The sequence below is a fragment of the Crocodylus porosus genome, unplaced genomic scaffold (genome assembly GCF_001723895.1).
Source record: "Crocodylus porosus isolate Cpor-Errol unplaced genomic scaffold, CroPor_comp1, whole genome shotgun sequence".
Taxonomy (NCBI): Eukaryota; Metazoa; Chordata; order Crocodylia; family Crocodylidae; genus Crocodylus; species Crocodylus porosus.
This window is the reverse complement of record NW_017728911.1, coordinates 24,060,891-24,085,849: the sequence shown is the minus strand read 5'-3', so window position 1 is coordinate 24,085,849 and position 24,959 is coordinate 24,060,891. Positions and strand designations below refer to the sequence as shown.

Below are 24,959 nucleotides of genomic sequence, written 5' to 3'. Positions count from 1 at the left end.
ATCACAGAGGAGTTCACATAGGCAGGTCACTGGGGACAGTTTATCTAACTCCTCCCCACTCGATGCCCCTGTGAGCTCTATGTGCTTTTCCTCCTGCCTCTTTGATGTCACAGACAATGTCTTCTAGATGATTTGTTGCTACAGTAATCATGGGAACACAGCTCAGGTAAGTAGGAATCAAAAATCATTCTAGCAAATAGCAATCTAAATGATCCGAGTATAATACCCTGGTTTAGTGCTTGTAGTTGGGTTCCACAGTCCACAGGAAGGAGAAAGGCCTGCTACTTAGTGGCCACATTTACATGAAATGTTGACTGCATAGTAGCCCAAGGCTACTGTGGAGTAGCATTGCATGGCAGCACCCATGACTATGCAGTCAGCATCACAAAAACTGTTCATCAGCTCTACTATGCTGTAACTTGGGTTACTGCAGTCATTTAGTACTTGTATAAACTGTACAAGTGCTGTACAGAGAACTGTATGAACAAGTACTAAATGACTGTACAGTAATGACTGCGCAGTCAGTGTCTTGTGTAGATGCAGCCACTAGCAGCCAAGTTACTATTTTAGTCCAAACGGGACAAGCTAGGTTGACTCGCTTGCATTAGAAATCAGTGCCAGCCCCATGCACCAAAGGGCCTTTAAAGAGCTGAGCCAAGGAAATGGTCCACTTCTGTTCATGCCCTATCATATGCAGCATACTTGATCACTGTTGCTCAACCTTGTGTAACCAGGATTTCTCCAACTATACCTCCATCCTAATTTGGCTCTCAAGATGGAACCACAGTTGAACCACAACTTCCCTTGGAATTCCACTTCATTAACTAAAAACATACCCTGTTCTGGGTTTGGCATGGATGTATCGTATCTTAATATCAACTGCTAAGTGTCTTCTCCTTCTGGAGGCTTGCAGATCCACTGTGTTACTGTCAAGTCCTGGAGAATGGAGTTAGAAACTTGTTAAAAACTTATGGGAATAGTAGGATAGTGAAAGTTGAGAAACAGGGAGGCTGCTGGGTTTCTAAGCAGCTTGTATTTCATGTTTATGTAGGTGATGTGCTATAATGGAGTACAAATGTTTGCTGGAATAAAGAAACAGTTCAAGCTACTTTCCCCATAACCCTGCCACATAAGAAAGCTCTCTGATTCTGTTCTGATAAGATACTTGAGACGGAATAGGACTTTGGAGATATGATTAAGATGCTCTGATAAACAATGATACAATCATGCTATTGATATAAGGAAAGGAAAAAAAAAATTCACAGGCGGTCAGAACCAATGAATTGAGAGCAGCATACAAAATTATGCCTACACATATACAGTTGCTGTTGGTTCACGGAAAAAACTTTCACCAATGGAACAAAAGCGAAGCTAGAATGCCATATGATATGATGAGAATCTTATTTCTCCATGTTCTCACCAGCCTCACATTTTGGGCAATGAAGCACTCTCATGTATATTTATCAGAATCTTAGGATAGACCTGCGTTTTATAGTGGGGTATACTCCCTGCACTCAAAAGTAGGTGACAGAAAACACATTCAGGTTTCTCCCACAGAATTTCTTTCAAAATTGTTCCCTAAGGTGTTTGAATTGGAGTTTGTCTACTAAGTCTGCAGACCCTGGGCAAGTGCTGCAAGAAAAGAGCATTTCCCCATCTTGGTGGAAGCCCTGCAAGTCTGCATTGCTTCCTGCCACACTCCCTTTCTCCCGACCTGATGGTAGCGTGGCTCACCTGGTTCTGTGCAAGAACTTTAATTTGCTGATCCCTCAGAACTGTCTTGCAGGAATTGCCCCTGACATAATTCTGACCTGATATTTAGGTGAGGCATATCCAGAGAGAAGCCATAATAGGGAAAAGGGAAACTGCATGGACCATACCCAGCCTCACTCCCCTCTTGGCTCCTGCCCTCTCCTCCTCCTACACACTTTTTCATGAGGTATTGCTGAGGTATCTTCAAACTCCATGACCTCCTGCCAACGAACTGGACAGATGAACATGAAACTAGATCTCTCTCTTTGACTGGTAAGACCTGTGGCATTATCGTCAGTACATCTCCATAGCTGTTCTCTTGCTATGATACAAGGAAAGAAAGAGGCTAAGTTGACTATGCAACTGAGCCCAAACACGTTGACATTTCTAAAACGTTTATTCTTTATTTATTCTTTCCAAGGGTTTTATTCTTTATTCTACTATTTGCCATTGTAGGGTAATGATAAAGAGGTACCTGTTTGTACTCTGCCCAACAGAAGTTCTTGATCCCTGACTGCAGCTTAAGGACAAAACTATAACATAAACAGCAGTAAATTTACTTACATGAAATGTGAATAAATGAACAATACATTTTCAAGGAAGAATGTTATTGTTGTATTTGTAATATGAACCTATTCAAATCTGCATTCATATAAAATCTTTCCAGGAAAATATTTTTAAAGTTTTCAAAGCCGTGCAAAAAGCAGTGTATAAAATTCTTCTCTGACTCCATCTCCTCTTACAAGCAGCCAATACATTAAATTAGAAAGCACTTTATTAAAATAAAGCTGGTCACTGATTACATTTATGATTTCAATTTGGAACAACAAATAAGTTGCAGCATTTTACTCCAGAATGTTTTCAGACCTAAGCTACATGTAATAGATATTTCACATGACATTTATCTTACGTCTCTTGCTTCAGAGTGACACCCTGTGAGCCAAGGCTTTTTTATTCATCATAGGAGAGAACAAATAGGAGGTCTTGTTCAGGACTGGAAGAAGTTAGATAGATGATAATGAAATACGTGAAGGGCAAATATTACTGGACGTAAACAAGAGTGCTCTGTTATAGTTACACAGCACTCAGATTGATTTCATTACGAACCAAGGGGGACAGAATGTTTGCTCACAGGAAGCAGTATGAATAGAAAAGCTATTCTTTTTTGGTTGTTTGCTAAATGGGGCTGTGTTGCCAAAGCCTTGGGAAATCCTCCAGATGGACATGAACATTTCCATGATCACTTTAGAAGCTATAGCTGATTTTTTTAAATCACCATTTCAAAGCATTTTCATGAATTCAACTCTGTGGATGTTTACAAGATGTAAGAACAGAAACATTGTTTTGAACATGAAACAACTCAGAGCAATTCCTAACCAGTAAGTAACTTTTCACTAGAATACTTGGTTCCTACATTTTTTACTAGAACTATTAACACCTACAAATTCTCAGAAATTCCAAAATGTCACATGTACAACTCAATTTTGGATTTGAAATAGCGTATACCACTACACAGAATCACACAAGATATCTATCTTTTATGCACCAAGCAGAGTCTAGGAAATATTTCTTGTATAACCAGCAACATAGCAATTTCTCAATGGCTCTCAGATTATATTCATCAAATTCAGAGCAAAAACAAATTTTCTTTTCTAAGCGTCTACCCAACAACCTCACTCCTGGATCTGAACATTAAACCACATTTTTTCTCCCAGGCAGACAAGGTTCTTTGGGTAAATCTAATATATTTTATTAGACCAACTCAAATGGTTGGAAAAATTCTGCTTTGTAAGCTTTTGGGTATAAAGACCCTTTGTCAGGCTGAGAAAGCACCTGCAGTTGGTGTGTGCTCTTCCTGCATGGAATGAACAGTTTACATTCATTCCAACCTGGCATTCTGTTCCTGCCATCCAGGACCAGCACACACACCAACTGCAGATACTTCCTCAGCCTGACGAAGGGGATTTATACCCGAAAGCGTACAAAGAATAGTTTTTCCAACTATTTGAGGTGGTCTATGAAAAGATAACAGATTTACTCAAAGAACCTTGTCTACCTATGTCCTTAGACCAACACAGCTACAACCTATACCGCCCTTTCTCTCTCTCACACTCTCTGCAAGAACAAAGATTCTGCCTTCATTTATACCTGTGTAACCTCCTATTAAAGACAACCAGAAAAATAATGCAAGGCTGTAGCTAACGAGGCCTTTGAACATAGGCACAGGAACAAACTACAATGAAGAAATTTTTTCACAATTTATCAGAAGTTCTGCGGTGTTTGCCACTCTTCCTGCATAGTAATCTAATCTAATCCGGAAAGGTTTACTCCTCTTTCACTAAGGCCTAAAGTATTGTGCATTACTTTTCATTTACTGCAGGCATGCCTATATGCAGTAACCATGGAAGAGTATAAGTACATGTCCTCACTTGCTCATGCCCTTAAATTTTTTCCCCTTATCTGCCTGTAAATTGGGAATAATTTTACTAAGGTCAACAGCATAACACAATGCATTTCAGCAGACAAGTTAAAAAATAAATTGTAAAAGAAAATATTTTAAAAGGATTGAAATGCTTTTAAATGGCAAACTTAAGATGTCTATCAGAATAAGGAGACACTCATATAACCTATACTCGGAAAACGTGTCAATTGCAAAATGTAGTTGAATTTGTCGATTAAGACTCTGTATCACTTCCCTGCAGGTATGAAAGTTCCATCTTTCTGCTGATGAGATGAGCAAGAGGGCACTGGCTAAATTCTGCTGAAATGTATATTGTCAACAGGTAAAGTATACATATTGGTTTATAGAAAACCCACAATGAACTTGCTTTGCTCTACAAGTACGACCGTTGCTATATCACTCCTTCTGAACTGGTCCGATTGCTTGATTAGAGCCTGAAGCAATAAACTAATAGAGTTTGATCAAGTTAGTCTTTTGAGCCCTTTCTTAAAGATTAACTCTGACCAAAAACAGCACAGCAATGCACCACTAATGATGCAACACAGTGACAGTACAAAAACAGAGCAGAACTCTTCTGTTAGTTTACACAGGCATAGCACTGATATTATAAGTGCTGTTAACAAATGCTTACTTTCTATAGCACCAATCCCCAGAGATCTGCATACTGGTAGCTGAGTTCAGTTCACTGAAAGGGTTGGATCTATGTGCAGGCCCAAAGACTGCAGAAATATTGCACAATGCATTTTGTCAAAAAATGAGGAACCTTTTCTTTGTGAAATCTATGTAAAAATTATTTGCATTAGATACGATATATTTTAAATGCTTCTAAAGAGCAGTTAGATTTTCTTATAGATGTTTCTGCTCTATTAATGCCCTTGTAGAATATAGGATAGAGATTTTTCTCACGAAGGATTTGCATTTCACAAATTCAATTCTCCTCCCAATTTCTCTCTCACTGTCCCCATCCTCTGCCCCCAGGCTACCCCTCCCCCACAACATTTCTGGCACATATTTTTCAAAATCATGATAAAAATTCAGCCCTAATTCATATACAAAACAATTCAAAGAGAATCAAGTCTACACTGTATATGTGGAAAAGATATTTAATTGTAAAATAGAAAAAGTAGTCCAGAGTACAGTTTTAAGGGCAATTCATTTGAATACAGTATAGGTAAACTAGACATTTTATGTTTCAATAAACAATTTAATAAAAGCTGTGAAACGTGGAAAGACAAAAGCAAAGCACAAATAAAAGACAAGTTATACTTTACAAAAAAAAAAGGAAAAAGAGATCTGCACATTAGTTCAAAGGCTAATGTCATAACAGCACTGAATAGTCTTAAGGCAGCAGAGTCTAAACACAGAACTAGGAGCCAGAAGCCCCAAGTTCAATTCTTGAGTCTGCCACTAATTCAGGTGGCCCTGGGCAAGTAACTTAAAATCTCTCTGAGAGTCCCACTTAAGATGGCTGTAAAATTGGGACAAGAACACTTACTTACCTGCCTCAGGCATATAGTAAGGATAAATTCTGCAACAATTTTACAGTGTTTTGAAGGTGAAAAAGCAATATATAAATGCCGAGTATAATAGAAGAAATCACTGCACCAGCAGACACAAACACAATATCACAGTGAAGAGCAATGATGCTAGGTAAGAAAAGCATCACTACAACACAAAACTTTCCCATCCGATTGCATAATTTAAATGAAAAGTTTGTCTGTAAAATATATCACTGAGGTAACAGCAAGTTTACCACGGAAACAGAAAAGAATATTTAAAAAAAAAGAAGCTGCTATTTGTTGTCTAGTGGAAACATTCTTTCATATTTCTGTACTTTAAAAGTTTGCTCATGAAAGATATGAGATTCACAGAAATGAAGTGTCAACGCTTCCACTATCAGAAAGTTAAATGGTCTGTATTGAGTAAATTAAGATTTATTTTCACAAAATACATTCTTTCAAGAAATATATCATTCACAATAAAACTGGCTGCTAGCTTGCTTACTTCAAATGACCCCTAGGGCTAAACATGTTTCTCATTATTTTTCTTCTGTTTGCTGAAAAATACCTATGCAGGATATATGGATAGAAATTATAAAAACATGCAGAATATGTACAAACTGAAAAGTTTAAAAAATATTAGCTTCATATACATGTAAATCTACTCGGATATATCTGAAATTAAATATAAAAATTTCACTTTCTAAAAAAAAGGAGTTTTCAGATAAACTGAGACAACTACTTAAAGCTGTACAAAGATTTCCACCAGGAAATGTCTTATTCAGATAGAGGTTTATGTTGTTACCTTATAGAAATAACTATTCATTTTGTCACATAATTCATTTTCAAGTTTTCATCCTAAATCAGCAATATCACCCTTAAAACTGTTCTGTTTTTCAGAAATTAGATTCATACTAAAATCAAAAATTTCACAAAAACATTGGCTTCTTGTGTTTCTGGATCCCTTCAAAAAGATTTATCAACTCATTTTGGAACTGTAAAAAAAACAACTATTTACAGTATTTAATTTTAAATACTTTTCACAATTTCTAAATTCAGAGTTTTTATGTTACAAATCAGCAGAGCTCATGGCTTAAGTCCAGTTATCAATGTGTAGCATCTTCTTTATCAGGTAATCTCATTTCTGCACCTATCCAGAGTACAGTTCAAGATTGTACTGCAGTTTTCTTGACTGAAAGTAACAGACTTTGCAGTGTGTCCATTTTGATATTCAAACAGCTTCTTTATTAGTCTGGAGGCGTGTCATTGCCTCTAATTTCTGCCGGTAGGCCTCTGCTTCTTGCTCTTTTTTTAGAAGCTGCTGGCGATACTTTTGTGCTTCTCGATTTGCCTCATCCAACTGTTTCTGTAGAGTTTCTCTCTCCTATTAAAAACAGAATACAGCAAGATTTTATCAAATGCATGCCAAGGGCAAATTAAAATGGCAGATCTGTCATTTTTGGTGCAACACACTGGCTGTGCTCAGTGCCCCAAGACATCTTCTGTGGTTAGAGTCCTGCACTTGTTTCCTAGGTAGACCTCCCACTGCAACACTATTGTGTACGTAAACCATGCTTAACTGGGCCAGGTAGTGGCTCATGAGACTTCACATTCAAATATACTAATGAAGATCCCCTATAATAATCTGTTTTATAGTATTTTCCCATGGGGGAAAATTTTTTTTGGAAAACTTCTTGCATGTTGAGGACAGATATCGGACCTAGAGGTTTTCAAGAGACAGGTGATTAAAAAAGAAAGAAATGAATTTAAACCTCTTAAAAATCAGTTTTCAAGCCTACCTATCTCACTATCTACATGTATACAATTACAGAGGATGCACCAGTGTGAAAATAAAGTTTTTAGGACTCAATTCTCCCCATCAGGATAACAGAAACTCCCATGGTAATCAGTGGCTGTTACCTGAATCTGGGTGCCTAAGAATCAGAGTCCAGACCTCCTACTGTGATGGAATCAATTCTGTATTTTTTTAAAGAATCCCTAGGTGATAACTGAAGCCTGCATGAGAAACACAGGCCACCAGGACTGATTCTGAATGAGACTCCTACTACTGGATACTTTACACTGTCTCATTTTCACTGTTCTGTAATACACCCTTAGGAGAAACAGCTTTCCTTCAGCTTGAGGTATGCATGTTATAAGGAGGGAAATATATTTTTCTGCAAGTCAGCTGGATAAAAGGTAGGAGGCCACTCTGGTTGCTTTTATAATGTTCTAGAAGAGGAAAACCCTGAAAAGGACACCACTATGTATACTTTTTTTAACCGGAGCAGAGGTTTTTTTGTGTGTGTGTGAAATGAGGAGAAATCCCACAATAATGATTTCACATTTCTATAATAATGATGAGGAGGATGAGGACATTGTTATTCATTATATTCTAAAGTAACACTGATTTTAATACTCCAGATTCTAATCACACTAACTGATTAAAATGTGGTCAATTCCAGAATAGACACCTTATTTGATATCTCTATTGTGTACTCAAAGCCGTAGTTGCTCCTTTCAGGCTTTTGTTATTTCCTACTCCTGTTTTTACTGCTGAGCCATTCCACCTGACTCTCCTTGTTCGATCATCCACAAACTGTTAACCAGGTCCCAATCAAGCAGCTGCATCCGTGCACATGCAGAGTTGCCGTTGTAAGATAGAAGATTTATTCCCAGTTATGAGGCATTAAGCAAAAAGAACAACCTGGAATCTGAAAGTCAAGCTAATAGCAAAACTCCTTTTTACTTGTAAACTGAGCATATAGGATTCAGAGATCAGTTAGATACAGCCAACCTAGAACCCCATAACATGACTTTTAGATACTTTCAAAATACCAGTACTAGAAATCAAATACAATGGTACTCTGACTGTGTGCATGTTCTGAGTAAGTAATGAAAGCTGTGTTTTAAGGAAGTAATGGCTGCTTTTCAGCCAGCCAACTAGAAGTATATTTTTAATCTGTAAAAGCTGAAAAGGGGCACTGTAATACTTTTTAACCTATTATATTTTGTACAGATTGTGCCTAGCATTGCTACCAAAGATGCTGGTGACTAAAAGAGATTAAACAAGAAATGTAATAATTCTCTTTTTTTCAGCTTGTGCATTTGACAGCACTTTGTTTATATAAGCAGTTGAATTAGAATAGGATGTTGTCAAATTAGGACAGAATGCTGTTACCTATTATAGCTACAAAGCACGTTTTAATGCTAAATGAGGGTGAGAGATGAAGGCTGAGGCCTGGTAATTAACTTCTATTGCAACAGAAAAATGCTCTATTACAATAACTGATTTGCATCAATGGGAACTCAAATTCCTACCAACTTAAATAGAAACAGAAACTCTTAATTTTTATCTAGCCAACTGGATGGTATAACTTAAGTATTTCAAATCACGGTCATCTGTGCAATAGTGTGCAGTCTCTAACTGCATAGTCCAGTTAGTTTAGAAGATAGCCTTACCCTCTCCTGTCCCACCCCAAAGGACACTGTACTTTTATGACTTAACAACTGTTAGGCTAGATATATTTCATAAATTTGTACAAAGTGAGTTATGGCTACATGTTGTAGACCAGTTGGCAGACATAGCTTGCACTTGCTAAATTTGGGTCTGATGTCATAGAAAGGTTCCAAGATGAAGTGAGACCCTGCATTTCAAAGCTGGGAATATTTCTTGTATCCTAGGGAACATGCTTGAACAGATTTCTATTGTACCAAACCATTAGTGATACAGAGGTTACCATCTTGTTTGATTCAGAAGAGCAGTTATATACTGTGCCCTCTTGAAAAGCTGATTGCCTTGGAAAATAGCTGTGTTTTGATCTTCACCTGAACACCACCTTATTGAAGTAAATGCATCATATTTGTATGGGTAAGCCAGTTTCTGAGTCAATTACTCTTTCTACTTTCATCACTAAGTAGCAGCAGAAAGGGGGCAGCTAGAGGATGTAACTAGCCTACTACCTTCTACCAAACAGAATGGCAATTTACTGAGATACTTCTTTCTTCATCCTATTGGTTTACTATTGGTTCACTACTTCATTCCCACTTCATACCTCAAATAGTTAATGGAACAGCATTTTTTCCTCAGTAATTCTTCAGCTGCTCAATAATCCTGCATTTTCACAATTGGTCCCTAAAAATGGAGGACACTGCACACTAAGCCTTCCTTCCAATTCCTATTGTTCCTAGTGCTTGTTATACCCACAGTCAGGCATCATATATGTTAAAGATTTAACAAGGACATGGGCAATCTGATCAGTGCTAGTATCAGCATCTTACAGCAAGAAAAATGAGAGGTTTTACTAAAAAGATTCAGAAGAGTTTGCCATCAAAAATAGTAAAGTGAATAGTAGACTACAGCTAGTTTTAAATTAAGTTTAATGATGTTAAACACAGCTGAAAATAAAGCTTAAAGTTAATGTTTTGTTTCATATGGTTTCAAGGATATGAGTGCTCCACAGAAACAATAATGTGGAATTTACTCCTGTGGCATAAAAATCTCAAAACTCTAGTGCTCAGAAATTTGAGGCTCCTTCTCTCCACTTCTTATTTAGAAAATGGGACTTTTTGTACAATAAATATCCATGTCTTACCTAAAATTACATGCATGAGCTATTCAATGAAACAGAGCTCATTTTGTGTTTCAAAATAAGGAGCTTCAGAATCTGAAAACTATGCAGCTTTTTCTACTGTTTAAATTATAACAGAGATTTTCTGAAGTGCACACCTGAATTTTAGTGTTACTTTACTACTGTATACATATGCAAACATTGGAAACATAAGTTACATACTGGGCATGTCTACACATGCGTTTACATGTGCCTAAACTTAATGTACATTAGCATAATGCACATTAAGGCAATTTAGGCACATGTGCACGCGCTAACGTGCATTAGCACGGGTGTGCAGACTGGCTTGGGACTATAGTTAGTCCCAAGTCAATGGACACACGCTGCGTTAATGTGCATTTGCACGTCTACACATTCGCTAATGTGATTTAACTATTTGTGCATAAATTTGATACCTGCTTTAGGCTTGAATAGGCTTAAATCACTATTTTTAAAGCACATTAAGGGTTTGTACATGTAGACCAGTGGTGAGCAAAATGCAGCTTGCCAGGCCACTCTATCCAGCCCACGGGGCCCCTAAAAATTTTAGAAAATTAATATTTAGCTGCCCCTGGCTTCCTGTCATGCTGCCCTCAATGGCTTGCAGAAACTCAGTAAGCAGCACTTTGCCCAAAATAATTGCCCACCCCTGACACATGCCCTTAATATGCCCTAAATCAGGCCAATGTATATTAAATATGCACGTGTAGACATGCCCACTGAGTGCATACAATAGGAAGCTCTGCATATTAAATGATAATTCCTTGCTTTTCACCACACAAAAATTTTCTCTGACACTGGCTGTGACTAAAAGCAAGTCTAATTATTACATTATATTATTTACGGCTTCCTTCCAAAACTTAGACTCAGAAGAATTGCAGCACAGAAAACTCATCCCAACTGTTGCATGGCCATTCTATCAGACAATTGGAAGGAAGTTTGTCTGATGTTACAAAGTGTTTAAATTTCAACCTGGAGCCACTTCTGGGAATTAGCAAGTAAGAAACAGAAAGGGAGGGTGCTGGAAAACTAGCCAGCTAACAAGTACACACACACTGAAAAAAATGTAAATTAATACAAAGGGAAAAGGCTATTTGCAGGAACCTATAACAAAGGAAGCCTTTATGGAATTCACCACCTCTATTTTGCATAAGTAGATTTCTTCATTAAATTCTTTTCTTCCATGAAGATACCAGAATTCTTATAAAATGTGCAGACATTCCTGGTGGAGAAGACTTCTTAAAAAAGTCATTGCCTGGCTTCTGCTTTGGTTTAATAGTACTGAAGGAAACGGGATCACCTCTTTGGGAAGAACACCAATGGAGCCAAAGGAACAGAATTTTTAAGAGAACACAGAGAACAGTCCTTGGATGTTAACTCCACAACATATTATTTCTGAAGAACTAGAGAAAACTACTGTCAGAAAAGATTCAGAGTAAATCACACTTACAAAAGTTATAATAAGTCATGTAACTTTAATTGCTATGAAATAAGGACAATTTTTTCTTGGATTTGAAAAGAGGTTGGGTAAAGAACCAAGGTTCAAGCTCCAACAAACCATCATGCACTGTCCAGCAAACAACTCACTACTTTGTGGATGTAGATATGAGGAACGTACAAAAAGTGGGAAAACATTTCATCAGGTTTATGGCTGTAAGGACAGACACTTGGACCTACAAACCAGTATTAAGGCCCATACTGAAAATCATTCAATAGGAATTCAAAGATGGAACTGATGGATGCTTGTGGTGGCTGAAATTTCTGAGACTCACACCAATAGAAGAATCCTTCCGACGAAAGGCTTAAACAAATTAAAATGTTCAAGGCTGGCGCAGTACATCTTACCCAAGAACAGCAATCAAAGTACCATACCACTAACCTTTTGGCTGTTAAGTTTAACCTGGTTAGATTCAAGTAAGTAATAATGATGCCATTACACTCTTGTATAGTGCTTTTCATATCTAGGTCTCAAAATATTTTAATGCAGTGGCCAGTACTACCATTGACATTTTTACAGATGGTAAAACTGAGACTCAGGGAAGAAAGTGACTAGACACCAATACAGCAGACCCCTGATGGATGAGAGAAAGAAGCTACGGGCCTGACTATTTTATGAAGTTTTTAGGGTCCTTCTCTGGCAAAATACCATCCTTCTCTGCTTGATTGCTCTTGATTTTTGACAACCATTCTTGCTACAAGAGAATGAGAAAAACTCTACCGCCAGACCCGATCTAGATGAAAGACGGAGCACTTACCCTCAAAAATGGGCATCTCCATGCTTTGTACAAACTGTTCTTGATCTCTTATCCAGTAAGCAAATGTTCATGATTAAGAACCCCATTTTCAAATACAGAGTTCAGTTTCCAAAAATTCAGTCTGCTGAATGGCTGTTCTTTTTGAGCCATTTTCCCTTGTAGTTGGCTGAAATAAAGAGGTGAGAACTACAGAACCACCCCACTGCTTTCTATAAGCAACTGAAGTACCGTAGTTACATTCTATGATTTGGTCTTCATATTGAGTGTGCACTGTGAATACAACATGTACCAGTAATTTGAGTGCTGCCCCAGACCTGGATTCTTATTCACATACAAAAGATCCCCCACTCAAATTATGTGGTGTTTTAAGCTTGCATGAGTTTGTTGAGGATGGGCTGGTGCTGTAGTGCTGCAGACACTTGAGCTACTAAGGTAGCTGGGATGCAGCAGCTTGAGTTAAAACAGCTCATCAGATGCTTCTGCAATCACCCTGTGTAGCAAAGATGCTCTCTTGCATGTTCACTCTCACTTGAATGCAATAACACAAGTATAACTGTCTGAGTGAAGACAAGCCCTTTCTGTATTGCTGAAATACAGTGAAGGCAGAAAATGTTAAATGGCCTGTGTTAAATACTCACTGGCTTTAGGTTGAGCACACAGATGTTCCTCTTAATTTCTCACACAGACCAGACCCCCTGACATAATTATAAGCAAATGTACACCCCACCACTGAAAGATGGCAACTGTTGTGGTCTGGAGAGAAGGGGAGACGATTTGAAAAATCTTCCTAAATTAAGTAGTGTACAAATTAGCCAACATTTTAGGAAACAAATAGCAAATCAGACTGAGGAATACTGTTACTGGTTTTGAATACAGAGGAAGAAGATCTGAACTACTTCATATTCAAAATGCCCCACAGAAACATGCCATCAAGCAGGTACATATCCATGCGAAGAAAGATTTAGGGTTTAAAAGATTAATATTGTACTTTATAACCTGGGTATTTTTCAGAGGTTGGGAGAATAAGTACGTCTACAAAGTCAGAAAATTAGGATCCCAGGTGGCTTGAATCTTATGAATGCTTCTCTAAATTAGGAATAAAGCCTTATTATACCTTAGCAACTTGGCTGTGTTGGGGAGTAATAAAGCAGTAGAAGAGGAAGCAGAGAAGGAAACCAGATCAGCATGGGGGGGAAATGTCTCTCAACTGGACAGCAGTGCCTTAAAAGGAAGAACCAGGGCAGTGGTTTCTTTCAGATACATATGAACCTCTAAATTTAAAAGCCTATACAAAGTCAAAATATCAGATGGTGTTGTCTCTCTCTAGGATATTTACATAGACAAGGAAGAGCTGACAAGCACAGCCTATGGACTAGGAGAAACCTGCAGATTTTGGAGATTGTAGGAAGAGAAGCTGAAGATCTCTGGGGTGACACTAAAGGAAACAGTCTTAAAGCTGAGCGAAGAACTGTTGCAATTCCTGAACTTGATTCTGCTGTATTGTAAAAAAAACCCTTCCCTCTTGAGAAAGGACAAAGTGCTGGGGGCCATATTAATCTAGTACAAAGATCTGTTTCTTTTGGCAAGGAAGCAGAATTGCTTAAATCTACATGGCTGCTAAAGATGGAACAACTCATAGCAGATGACTAGTCCAATTACATGATGCCAGACCATAAAGGCAGCTGGCTATGGTTGCAAATAAATGACAGTGGTTTGCAAAAAACTAATGTGAAAAAAACCAACTTCTGGAGAAAGACCTTATGAGATCTTAAGTGAGAAGATCTCATAAGACTGGGTAGGTGGAGGAAAAACTGTATCAACAGAGAACAGTACAAAGCTATCAGAGACAAGAGAACAGGGAATTGAAAAGCAGTAAGAACTGCGTTATAGAGGCTATAACAGATATGGATGGGAGTGGCTTTATAAGCAGAAATACATTCTGCTAGTATTGCCAAAATTTCTGGTCTCACTATAATCCTGATCTTAAATTCTCTGATTCCAAATGTTTTATTCGTCTGAAGTCTGACTACATGTTAAAAGAGAATCCAATGCAAATACTAGTCGATTAAACATGCAGCTGCACTCTCACTAACAACTCTTCCTGTTTAATTGACATTTTTCAGCTAATGTTAGATATCACTATACGGAATACTAGTAATTCTGCTTATAGTTCAAGTTATCCAACCCTAAATTATTTTTAACTGTAGGAAAAAGCAGGAATGTGACCTTCTAAAGACAAACACAATTTATGAATAAATTAAATGTAAAATAGTTTTATGAAATGATCACTCTTTTTGCTGGTGTCTTTAATGCATGCGTTTATATGCAATATGGGAAAGGATGCAGTCAACCTCAATGATGAATATGAATTTCTATACATTGTTGAGTGAAAATGTTTGTATAACACAATGTTTGTGTAACAGTTAAATTTCTTGCTGCTGATTAGCTACTCTAAAATTAAAAGTAATAACCCCTTTTTGTTACTATTTTCACAAAAGTGTGACCACATCAATCCTATTCCTGGTAATTTGACTTTCATAAGCTCTTGTTAGAGCTTACAAGTCAAACAGACATAACTAAATCAAAACTCTAATCCTGCAAACTTTTTCCAGGGAAATTTCTGGTTTTGAAGCAATAGAAGTTTGGTTCACAAAGATTTCTAAAACAATGTCCGTAGTATGTATATGTGCTAATAAGTTTAATGGTGGCTCAAGAAAGTTGCTCTTAGCCTTAAATAATTCTGTGCCTTGCAAATAAAATATCTAACTCACTGAAGTGAAAGATAAAACAGCGCACAACATTTAAGTCAATAACTTATGAAAGCTTTGCTCTTCATGTATTATGTTATCATTTTTTCTTGTTTCAGATATTAACCACTTTCTGAGTTATGGCTATAGCTTGAAAAAGCTTAAAAGGAACACTGTCAAATGAAAGTCCCAATCATGCCAAGAAATACACACAATCAAACCACTATGTCTATAATGAGCTTCCACAAAGTCAACTGGACTCTGTACAAGCAGTCACTCTATGCACTACTGATTTCATGATCAGGGCTTAAATCTGTATCCAACTTTAATTTTTCTGAAAACACAGTAATTGATTTAAATGTTTTGTTTATAATAAAATGCTCTTTAGTAACAATGAAGTTTGTCTGAAATACATAATTTTACAGCCTAACTTTAAGGAACTGTCACACTGACCTACGGCATTTAAAAGTGAGTCAATCTATTTCCTAACCACTGAATTTTTTGTCACCTGACAAATAAAACTGTTAACATTCCGAGATTAAGGAAGTAAAACTTCCTTTTAGGAAGAATTCAGGCAGGTTTAAAAATTGTGAACATAAGTTTTATTATAACAGCCATACATTAAAAAAGGAAGAAAAAAAAGCAGCAAGAAAATTTCAACTGTAACGATAATTTGTAATAACCACACACCTGTAAAAGCTGAAGGCACTTCATGCGACATCATATGGAGAGGAAAATAATTGAGGAAAGATGTTAATTTTAATTATTGGACATGCATGAGGTATCCTTCCACACACTGTACAATAAATAGCATTCAATGAGGCACAAAATAGTATTCAGATTAACAGATTTTTGAGAATACAACTTTAAAGAATCAAGATATTCCAGCATTCACAAAGACAAAATAATTTGATATTTACAGCCTGATCAGGATAGGTAGCAATGTTCACAGACTTTTGATTCGAGTTAAAAGCAAAGAGAGAGTAGGAAGTCAAAAGGCTGCAACATGGGATATTCTGGATTGCAGAAAAAATGTTCTTAAATTAAAAAACAATCTAAAAAGAATAAATTTCTCAACATTTGCACATTGGACTTTTACATAATTTCAATGTATTGGATGATGCTTATAAATGCTTTAGCATTATTGCTGCATAATCAAAAAATGATGAAAAATTGGCATTTAGATAGCATCTTACTGTTTCATACTTTTTACTCATTAAGACTTTTATCTGAATGTAATCAATGGAAAAAAAGTCTATGACTTTCAGTAATCAAGACAATCAAATGGTCTTTAACAGGCAGATGATATGACATTCTCATTCATTATTGGAGGGAACTGTCATCACCAATGATGAACTATCTAGCTTTAAAAATAAAGACAGTGATATTATGAGAAAAAAAGTTATCAAGTACGAAAACAAGTGACATTTTTATGTGCATAAACAGTCAACTTGGAGGGTGAACAAAGGGTGTGCTTATAAACTATACTAGATTACTCTATAAGAACTTTGTAAAACAAATCATGATATAAACAAAGGGGATGGAAATACAAATCGGTTACTAGGTCATGAACTTTCAATCTGTGGCAGAACAGAAACTTAGCTATAAAACAAGAAATACCATAGTATTCAGTTCTGAAAACTCTGGTTAACACACATCAGGTAATAGACTCCTTACTTCTATTTCTGCAGACTCCACACGATTCTCAACAATCTCAATGCACTGCCTCTTGACTGGTGGTTCTTCACTGATCACAGTTTCTTCAGCAATGTCTGTTGCTGGTACTGTTAATACTTGAATCAAAACACATTTGCATAGATAAATATAAAGACAAGGCATGGTATTTACATTAAATAAAATTATTATTTAATTATATGAACTTCTCTTTTCAAGAGTAAACTCAAATGCCAGATTTCCAATGGGGTAAAAACATAGCTTGGTGGAAATCTGCAATAAAGGCATCAATAAAGTATTTACTGAAAATTGTAACTACTTTTATGGCATTTTCTACAGTACTTTGTTACGTTAGAAATCACAACATATCATGTTGTGGCTATGGTTATGCATCTCTCCCTTCCCCTGCAAGGCTACGGGCAGATTCCAATTTTCTGCAGCCTCTACCCCAACCCCTGCCTGAGCCCTCTCCACCCCTGCCACACTCACCCTTGTTCTGGCACTGGTAGGCTCTATCCCTGCTCCAGCCTGGGGCACAGAGCATGACCCTACCCTTGGACCCCATTGCGGAGGACAAATTTAAGATGATCACTCAAAATTTCGATTCTATACGTGGAAAACTATAAAAAATGTATATGTTTACCATACATAGAATTTAATCTTTGGGGAGTTGTCTTAAATTCACGGTTATCATGGATTCATTAAATGTTGTAAGTATTCTAAACAACAGCTTAATTACTTCCAGGAAAGATGAAGACTTCTTAAGTACCACATTTTTGTCTTCATAGACCATATACTGTGTACCAAATCCTGGGTAGCTTTCTGAAACAAGGCTCTGCACTGAGGGTCCCTACAGAGGAGCCTGGTGCTGGGAAGCTAGGAAAGAGACTTCTCCCTAAGGGTTGGCAACTGCAGAAGCATTTGCACAAGAGTTCAGAACCAAGACAGCAGACTCAGCAGATGTAGCTCCCAAGGGCAAATGTACACATGCTCCAATGGGGACAAATGAGGTAGTTACCAGATCTGCTCTCTCTCTTTACCCAGTCCATTCTCCAAAATTGGATGTACACTGATATTCTAAGGGGGCTCTGACAAAGCACACCTGTACAACTTACAAATGCCGCTGCCTGTAGCCCTCAAAACCTGCAGTAGGTCCAGCGAGTTAGGATCCTAGCTACCGACAGTCCCACTGTGCCACATGCTTTCTATTTTTCATACAGACTGGTTGTTGGAGATAAGTCAGAAAATTACCCCATTTCCTTTTCCTCTTCCTGACATTTTAATTTCTTTCTCTCTCCTCTTTCTCAGTGCATCTATATTCTCCGATCTCATTGGTTATAGAATGTGAATTTGTTGTTTTTTTTATACAAAAATCAAATTTAGATCCATTTTAGTGCACTTTAAATACAGGTCTATAGAAAAATGTAATTCAAAAGACACCTCAGTCTTCTACAGTGGACTTAGAGGAATAATTAGATTCCCACAGAAACTTCCGGTGCTAATTTAATGAATAAAACAAACTCATGTATATATCACACATTATCCTGATTTTAAATTGAAGCGGTCCTGTAAGCTCATGCTGAGCTCTCCTGTTTCTACTCACCTTGCTGCCCATCTGGCATAGTCACAATGATTGGCTGACCTATTCCGCTCGTTGGAATGGAATGGAGGTTACCAAGCTGAATGCCATCGGTAACTATAGTAATAACTTGTTGACCTCCAGAACTGACGACTTGCTGGATTGCACCATCCACTGATTCAGCAGTCACAACTTCTTCTGTGGCCACAACTGTTAACAAAAGTGTCAGGGAGGTCAAGACATTTCTAATACACAAATTGTGACTTTGATTTTAACTGGCTATAGCTAGGGACCTACTGAAATCGTGACTGACCGGTTTGTGTGGAAACCGCGATTTAGGGTAGGTTCTGCACTTTTAACAGGCTCCCTAAAAAAATAAAAAAAATAACAAACCAAAAAACCAACCCCCCACCACTCCCCAGTCTGTTACTGAAAATAAAATGCTGGCTCCTTCTGGGAAGCCAGAAGTCTTTGTGGACACAGTGGCCTAGGTGCACAGCCTGCTGGGAAGCAGGGAAGGGGGCTGACACCACAGCAAGATGGCTGCTGCCCCCACCCATCTCTGCTGTTTGCCTGCAAGGGCTGTCCATCATATGGCCCTGCCCGTCCTCACCACTTGGTGGCAAGGGGTGCAACCACATGACAGCCCTTGCAGCCAATCAGCAGAGGGGTGGGAGGGACAGCATTCACAGCCAATCAGCAGTGAGGGGTGGGGTCACATGATGGACAGCCCTCACAGCCAATCAGCAGTGACGGGTGGGGCCGCCAAGCCCCTCAGCCAGAGATGTGGGGGCCCCGCTGAACTCGGCCCGGGAAAATGGCTGCTGGTCCCAGGATCTGCCTGCCTGTGAAACTGGCCAGCCACTTTGGATGCCAGCGATCTGATCCGGAGCTCCGAATCGGTTTCCTGCTTCAATATGGAGCCACTTTGGAGATCCAGTCATAGGATATAATGGGAAATCAGTTAAATATCTATAACTTTGTTGTTTTTTGTCCGATTTGGATGGAACTTGCAGGGGTGGTGGCCCCTGCTGAGGCCATGAAGCCATTATACCCTATGGCTGGATCTCCAAAGTGGTTCTGAACCTTTTCCGAAGCGGTTCAGAAGCTTCAATCCGGATATGCTGCTTCAGCATCCGAATCTTTTCCAGATCCAAAGCACGGTCCGAAGCCTCACGCAGCCCTGAAGACAACTGGGGTCAAGCGACTTTAAGTCATAACTGGGGTCAACTGAATGGGGTCATAATCCTCTAAGATCTAGAGGCTTGGTAGGCAGTCTAGTCAGGCTTGGAGCCCAACAAGTCTGTAAGTTGTTCTTGCTAAACTTCTAGTCCAAATGTAAGAAATCTAGTTTTTACATTATTTCCACCTTTTCATATTTACAGGTTTTATGGGTTGTGCGGGGGGGAAAAGACTTTTTGCAGAGGTTGCAAGATAGCAAGAACCTGAAAAATAATAAGTATGAAGCAGTTTTATAAACTCCTATCAAATGTAAGAAGTAAACAAATGGAAATAAAGCACACATTTTGTTAGTGTACTTCATTGGACTAATAGCAAGGTTAATGTACATAAAAGCAATGTATTGTGATAAGAGGTAGCAGAACTGTACCATGCACTAGGGCTGTGCAAAGCTTCAGTCCCTGATTCAATTTGGTGGAGATTCAGCCCGATTCGGTGGCCAAATCTCCGAATCAAATTGGAGGATCCTTTAAGCTGTCTGAATTGAATCAGAACCCTCTGAATTGATTTGGAGAGATTCGGTGATTCGGACAGACACGGCTTTAAATGTTTTTCTACATACCTCTAGGCAGCAGCCGGCTCATGAATGCTGCAATGCTAGGGTGCATGGAACGTCTCATAGAATTGCAAGGGCCTCCCCAGCACGTTCAGCAGCAGACCCAGAAGTGGACCATAAGCACTTCCAGTCCACTTCTGGGTCTGCCAGGAAGTGTGCAGGGGGACTCCCCTGCACCCTCCTGGCTCGGTGACTGGGTCTAGGAGGTTCCTGGGGTCCCCTGTGGCCAATCGCTGAGCCAAGGGCGGTGTGGGGGGGCCCCCACAGTGCACTCCCGGGCAGACCCAGAAGTGGACCAGAAGTACTTCCAGTCCACTTCCGGGTTTGTTGCTGAACATGTAGGGCCCCCCTCATGTTCCTGCAGGATGCACCATTTGCCCCAGCATCACAGCACTCATGAGCCACGCCTGGTATTTCAAGGTATGTAGAAAAAACTTAAAGCTGTGTCTATGTCCAAATCGCTGATTCTCTGAATCAGCATTGAATCTTCAGATTCGGCCAAATCGAATCAGGGACAGTGATCCAAATCAACAAATCAAATCACTGTCCCTGATTCGGCCAAATCCAAATTGAATAGGGCTCATTTTGCACACCTCTACTATGCACTAGCTTCCCCACAGTAACTGTCCATGTATGTGCTCTTTCCTTGCATTAAGTGGAAGTTAATTTGTGTTTACTTAGCTGTCTTACACTAAGGATTAAGCTTATCTGGGGTAAGAGCATGCACACATGCAGTTCTGTCAAACAGTTAATATATGGTAAAGCTATGCCCCCTTCTGCCCCTGGATAAGTTGTTCATATGTTCCATATCCTTAGATGTAGTTCTAACAAGATTTATAAAAATGTAAGGACAGAAGAACTGCCATATACTAGGTCAAACTAGGGGGTCCATCTTGCCCAGTATCCTGTGTCACAACACTGGCAGAGAGTGGATGCTGAAAGGGAGAATGAACAGGGTATAACCACGGTTTTTTCCCCACTGTTCTTCTCTCACTTAAGTGCATTTAAGATATAGGAAGCTCTAATTCAGAGGCTGTACTGTTAACTCCCATGCTGAATAGTTACTGAAGCACCTTTCCTTCAAAAATTTGTCCAATCCATTTTCAAATCTGGTTAAACCATCAGCTTCTACCACATCCTGTGGCAATGAGTTCCACACTTTGATTACATGCTATGTGGAAAAACTTCCTTTTTGCGCATTTTAATCTTACTACCTACTAGTTTCATTTTGTGACCCCTAGTTCTTGTATTGTGAGAGATAGTAAACAGTAAAATCCTATTTACATTCTCTTCACCATTTAGTATTTTGTAAACCCTTATCATGTCCCCCCTCAAGCATCTCTTTTCTAAACTGAACAGGTCTAGCCTCTTTAGTCTCCCCTCATATGGAAACCCTTCTATACCACTAATCATCCTTATTGTCCTTCTCTGGACTGTCTCTTGTTCTTCTATATCTGGAGGAGGGAATTATTTCAGGTGGAAGGCTGTTTAATGAGGTTTGGTGAGCTTTCGAGGGCATCAAGGGTAGCCCAGTAGCGTACCGGCACCCGAGGGCCAATGCCTGAATTTGTACCACCCTGCTCTAGGGACGACCTGACCAGGGTGCAGAGATCCCTCTCCCATCCCATGGCACTTGTGTGGGGACATTAACATTGCTGCACACCAGATGCAGGGGGAAGGGGCAGCAGCTAGAACAGGTAAAGAAACCTACAACCCGCCGGGCGGGTGGACAGGTCACACACCAAATGTGGGAGGCGTTGTGGCTGCAGCTGCTCCGCCCAGCTCTGAAGGGCCTGGCCAGCACCTCCCCCTCGCCCAGAACCCAGGGGCCATGGCCCCCTCCCATCAGTATGCCACTGGGGTAGCCCTGCCCCTTGAGAGTTGCCCTGCTCCCTGGTCACCATCTTGGGACTGGAAGTCCCATCCTAACCCCTGACCTTTGCCATGGCCCCCTAGAAATGCTCCTTTGGGGAGGGGTTGCCATCCTAGAACCAGAAAAAAACCAAATCATGCACTAGAAATCAAACACCTACTATAACATACTTTAATTTTATTACAAAAATATTTTTGTCGTGATCTGTGCTTGAGTACTATATATAGAGGTGATTGCATAATAACTCAAAATAAATTCTTAGTCTTTTATATTGTGTGTGTGTGTGCGGTGGGGAGCATAAGGTATCTTGGGAGGTTGTGTATATGTGGAAAGGTTGTGGGAGCAGGATGCGTGTGGCATTTGTGGGGTGAGAGAGACAGTGGGAGGGGTATGGGGACCCCCCCAAACTCCACCCATGGCACAGCAGAAGGGGGTGCTCAGTGAGCTGGTGCCTAGCTCCAGCCAGCACACAGTGCAGCAAGAAGCGCAGCCCCCACCAGGCCATCTATATCGTGGTACTGCCTGCACTGGTGAGGCACAGGAGGGAAGCCCCACGTGATGGACCTGGCTGTGGTGGGGAAGGCAGCTGCTCAAGTGTGTGGGGCCTCCCTCCGATGTGGCGTGAGTGCGGGGACTGCCAGCAATAGACAGCCTGGCAGAGGCTGTGCACCTCACTGCAATATGCAGCACTGGCCAGAGCCAGGCACTAGCACTGGGCACGAGTACCCAGAGCGCCCCAGCCTGCTGCTGCCGCTGCTCCCTGCCAGAACTGCACACTGTCTAGGGTTCTCCACACCCTCCCACCCATTCTGACACCCACGTATTGTCCAACCAGGTTCCATGCTCCTGCCAGCCCCAGCCCCAGCCCCATGCTCTGTACTCCTGCCCCACCCCTGCTGCTTCCCTACCTGCTGCCTAGAGCAACTGGGACACAGGGAAGCCTGCAGCAGCAGCCAGCATACAGCTTCTGGGTGTGACAGAAGGGTGGGAACAAGGCTCAATAGGGTATGTTGTGGGGGCTATATTCATTGGCGTGTCGCTCCCATCCTCGTGGGTGGAAGGACTGGGTAGGGTACAATTCGTTGGTGGGCACCGCAGGACGGATTAAAGTGCCTGATGGCCTGAATCCAGCCTGTGGCCCGTATTTTGCTCACCGCTGTCCTTCTGAGGGGTGGGGACCAGAACTGGGTACAGTATTCAAGGTGTGGATGCACTATGTATTTATAAAAGGGACACAATGATACTGTTTTGTTTACAATTCCTTCCCCAATAATCTCTAACATTGTTTGCTTTTCTGATGGCTTCTAAGCACTGAACTGTTTTTAGAGAACTGTCCCCAATGACTCCCAGATCCTTTTCTTGTGCAGTAACAACCAGTGTAGAGTTCATAAAAGATGCAAATTGGGGTTAGAATCTCAGATTATGTAAATCCATATAATATGGATAAATCAATGGAGTGACCCTGTTTTACATTAGCTGAGAATCTGGCTGAGTGCTTTCAAGTTATAGTGTCTGTATTCTTGGCTACAACAGGTAAAAAATATCTCTAAATAGGAAGTTGTGTTGCATAGATATTGCAGATACAACCAGCTAACCTCAACCTTACAATAGAAAAATCTCCACTTACTACAAGGGAAAATCCACAACCTAAAGATGACCTAAAGAAGAATGTGCCGCATTTGAAAACTTATCTAAACTTCTCCCAGCTATGCAGTTTGTCCAATAAAAGATATAACCCACAAAAATCCTTTTTTCTCACCATCACAGCTACATCACTCCAGCACTACAATCTAACTGTTTACAACAGTATCAAGTAGAACTAGACAAAGAGTACTTAACTAATTCTATTTCCAAACACAAAATATGGAGTGGAAAAATTTTACTTTGGAAAATGAATGAGGTCCAGATGAAGTTAAAATGGTAGCTTAAGTGCTGCCTAACACTTTTACTTTGTAAAAGTGATAATAAAGCATTTAAATCTTTCAAACTCATGACTAATTTTGGCAGCAAGCTATCCTTACACATCTACATTACATTTATGAATCATGCCCAAACACAGTGAAGATAATATTCAGAATATTGACAAACTACATGTTATCCATTTTAGGTTATTTTTGTTTGCCCTTTAAGTTATAACAAGGCTCCTGTCACAGCCACCCTTAGTTTTGAGAATGTCAACAGAAAAAAACCTATTCAATAAATAAATAAATAGACGCAATACTAATGTGCATAAAGCAACGTAACCAGAAGCAAAATCACAGCCTATCAAATATATGTTTATATTCAACATACGTAATGTTAAAAGCAAAAGCTTTGATTTAAGGAATAAACATTAGAAAGCTTTCTATCTACAGAGAGTAAAACTATAACCTATGTCATCACAGAAATGACAGATCTGAGATTGGGTAGATACAATTCTAAGGCTTTCATCTTTGCTATTAATTACAGGGCAATTTAAAATAACTCTTTCATTCAAATAATGATTGCAATCATTGCCTTCTGAAGACTTTTCTGTTTAAAAGGTCACTATCCAAAAGGCAAAAAAAAAAATCCTTAGGAAGTGTTTTTACAAGAGAGCAGTCACATTAACTACATTAAATAAAGAGTGATATGGAAGAAATAGTGAATGCATTTATAATAAACTTAGTCTATCTTAAACAAACACATATCACTAAAAAAAAATTCTATTAGGGTTTATTCCTCAGCGATCAATA

At 39.4% G+C, this 24,959-nt stretch overlaps 1 protein-coding gene across 5 annotated transcripts in view; it reads right to left on the bottom strand.

Annotated features, from left to right (window-relative positions):
- Positions 1-5,300: 5,300 nt before the first annotated feature.
- The window catches only part of GABPB1 (GA binding protein transcription factor beta subunit 1), a 50,027-nt gene continuing 30,368 nt past the window's right edge, over positions 5,301-24,959 (bottom strand). For 2 of the 5 annotated variants that reach the window (XM_019533670.1, XM_019533672.1), the window contains exons 7-10: positions 18,602-18,790; positions 17,002-17,117; positions 16,015-16,032; positions 5,301-7,096 (exon numbers count right to left, since the gene is read on the bottom strand). In XM_019533670.1, coding sequence (XP_019389215.1) covers positions 6,944-7,096; positions 16,015-16,032; positions 17,002-17,117; positions 18,602-18,790 — 476 coding nt within the window. In that variant the 3' untranslated portion in view covers positions 5,301-6,943. The remainder of the gene's footprint in view (positions 7,097-16,014; positions 16,033-17,001; positions 17,118-18,601; positions 18,791-24,959) is intronic. The other 3 variants (XM_019533671.1, XM_019533673.1, XM_019533674.1) reach the window with 3 other exon arrangements.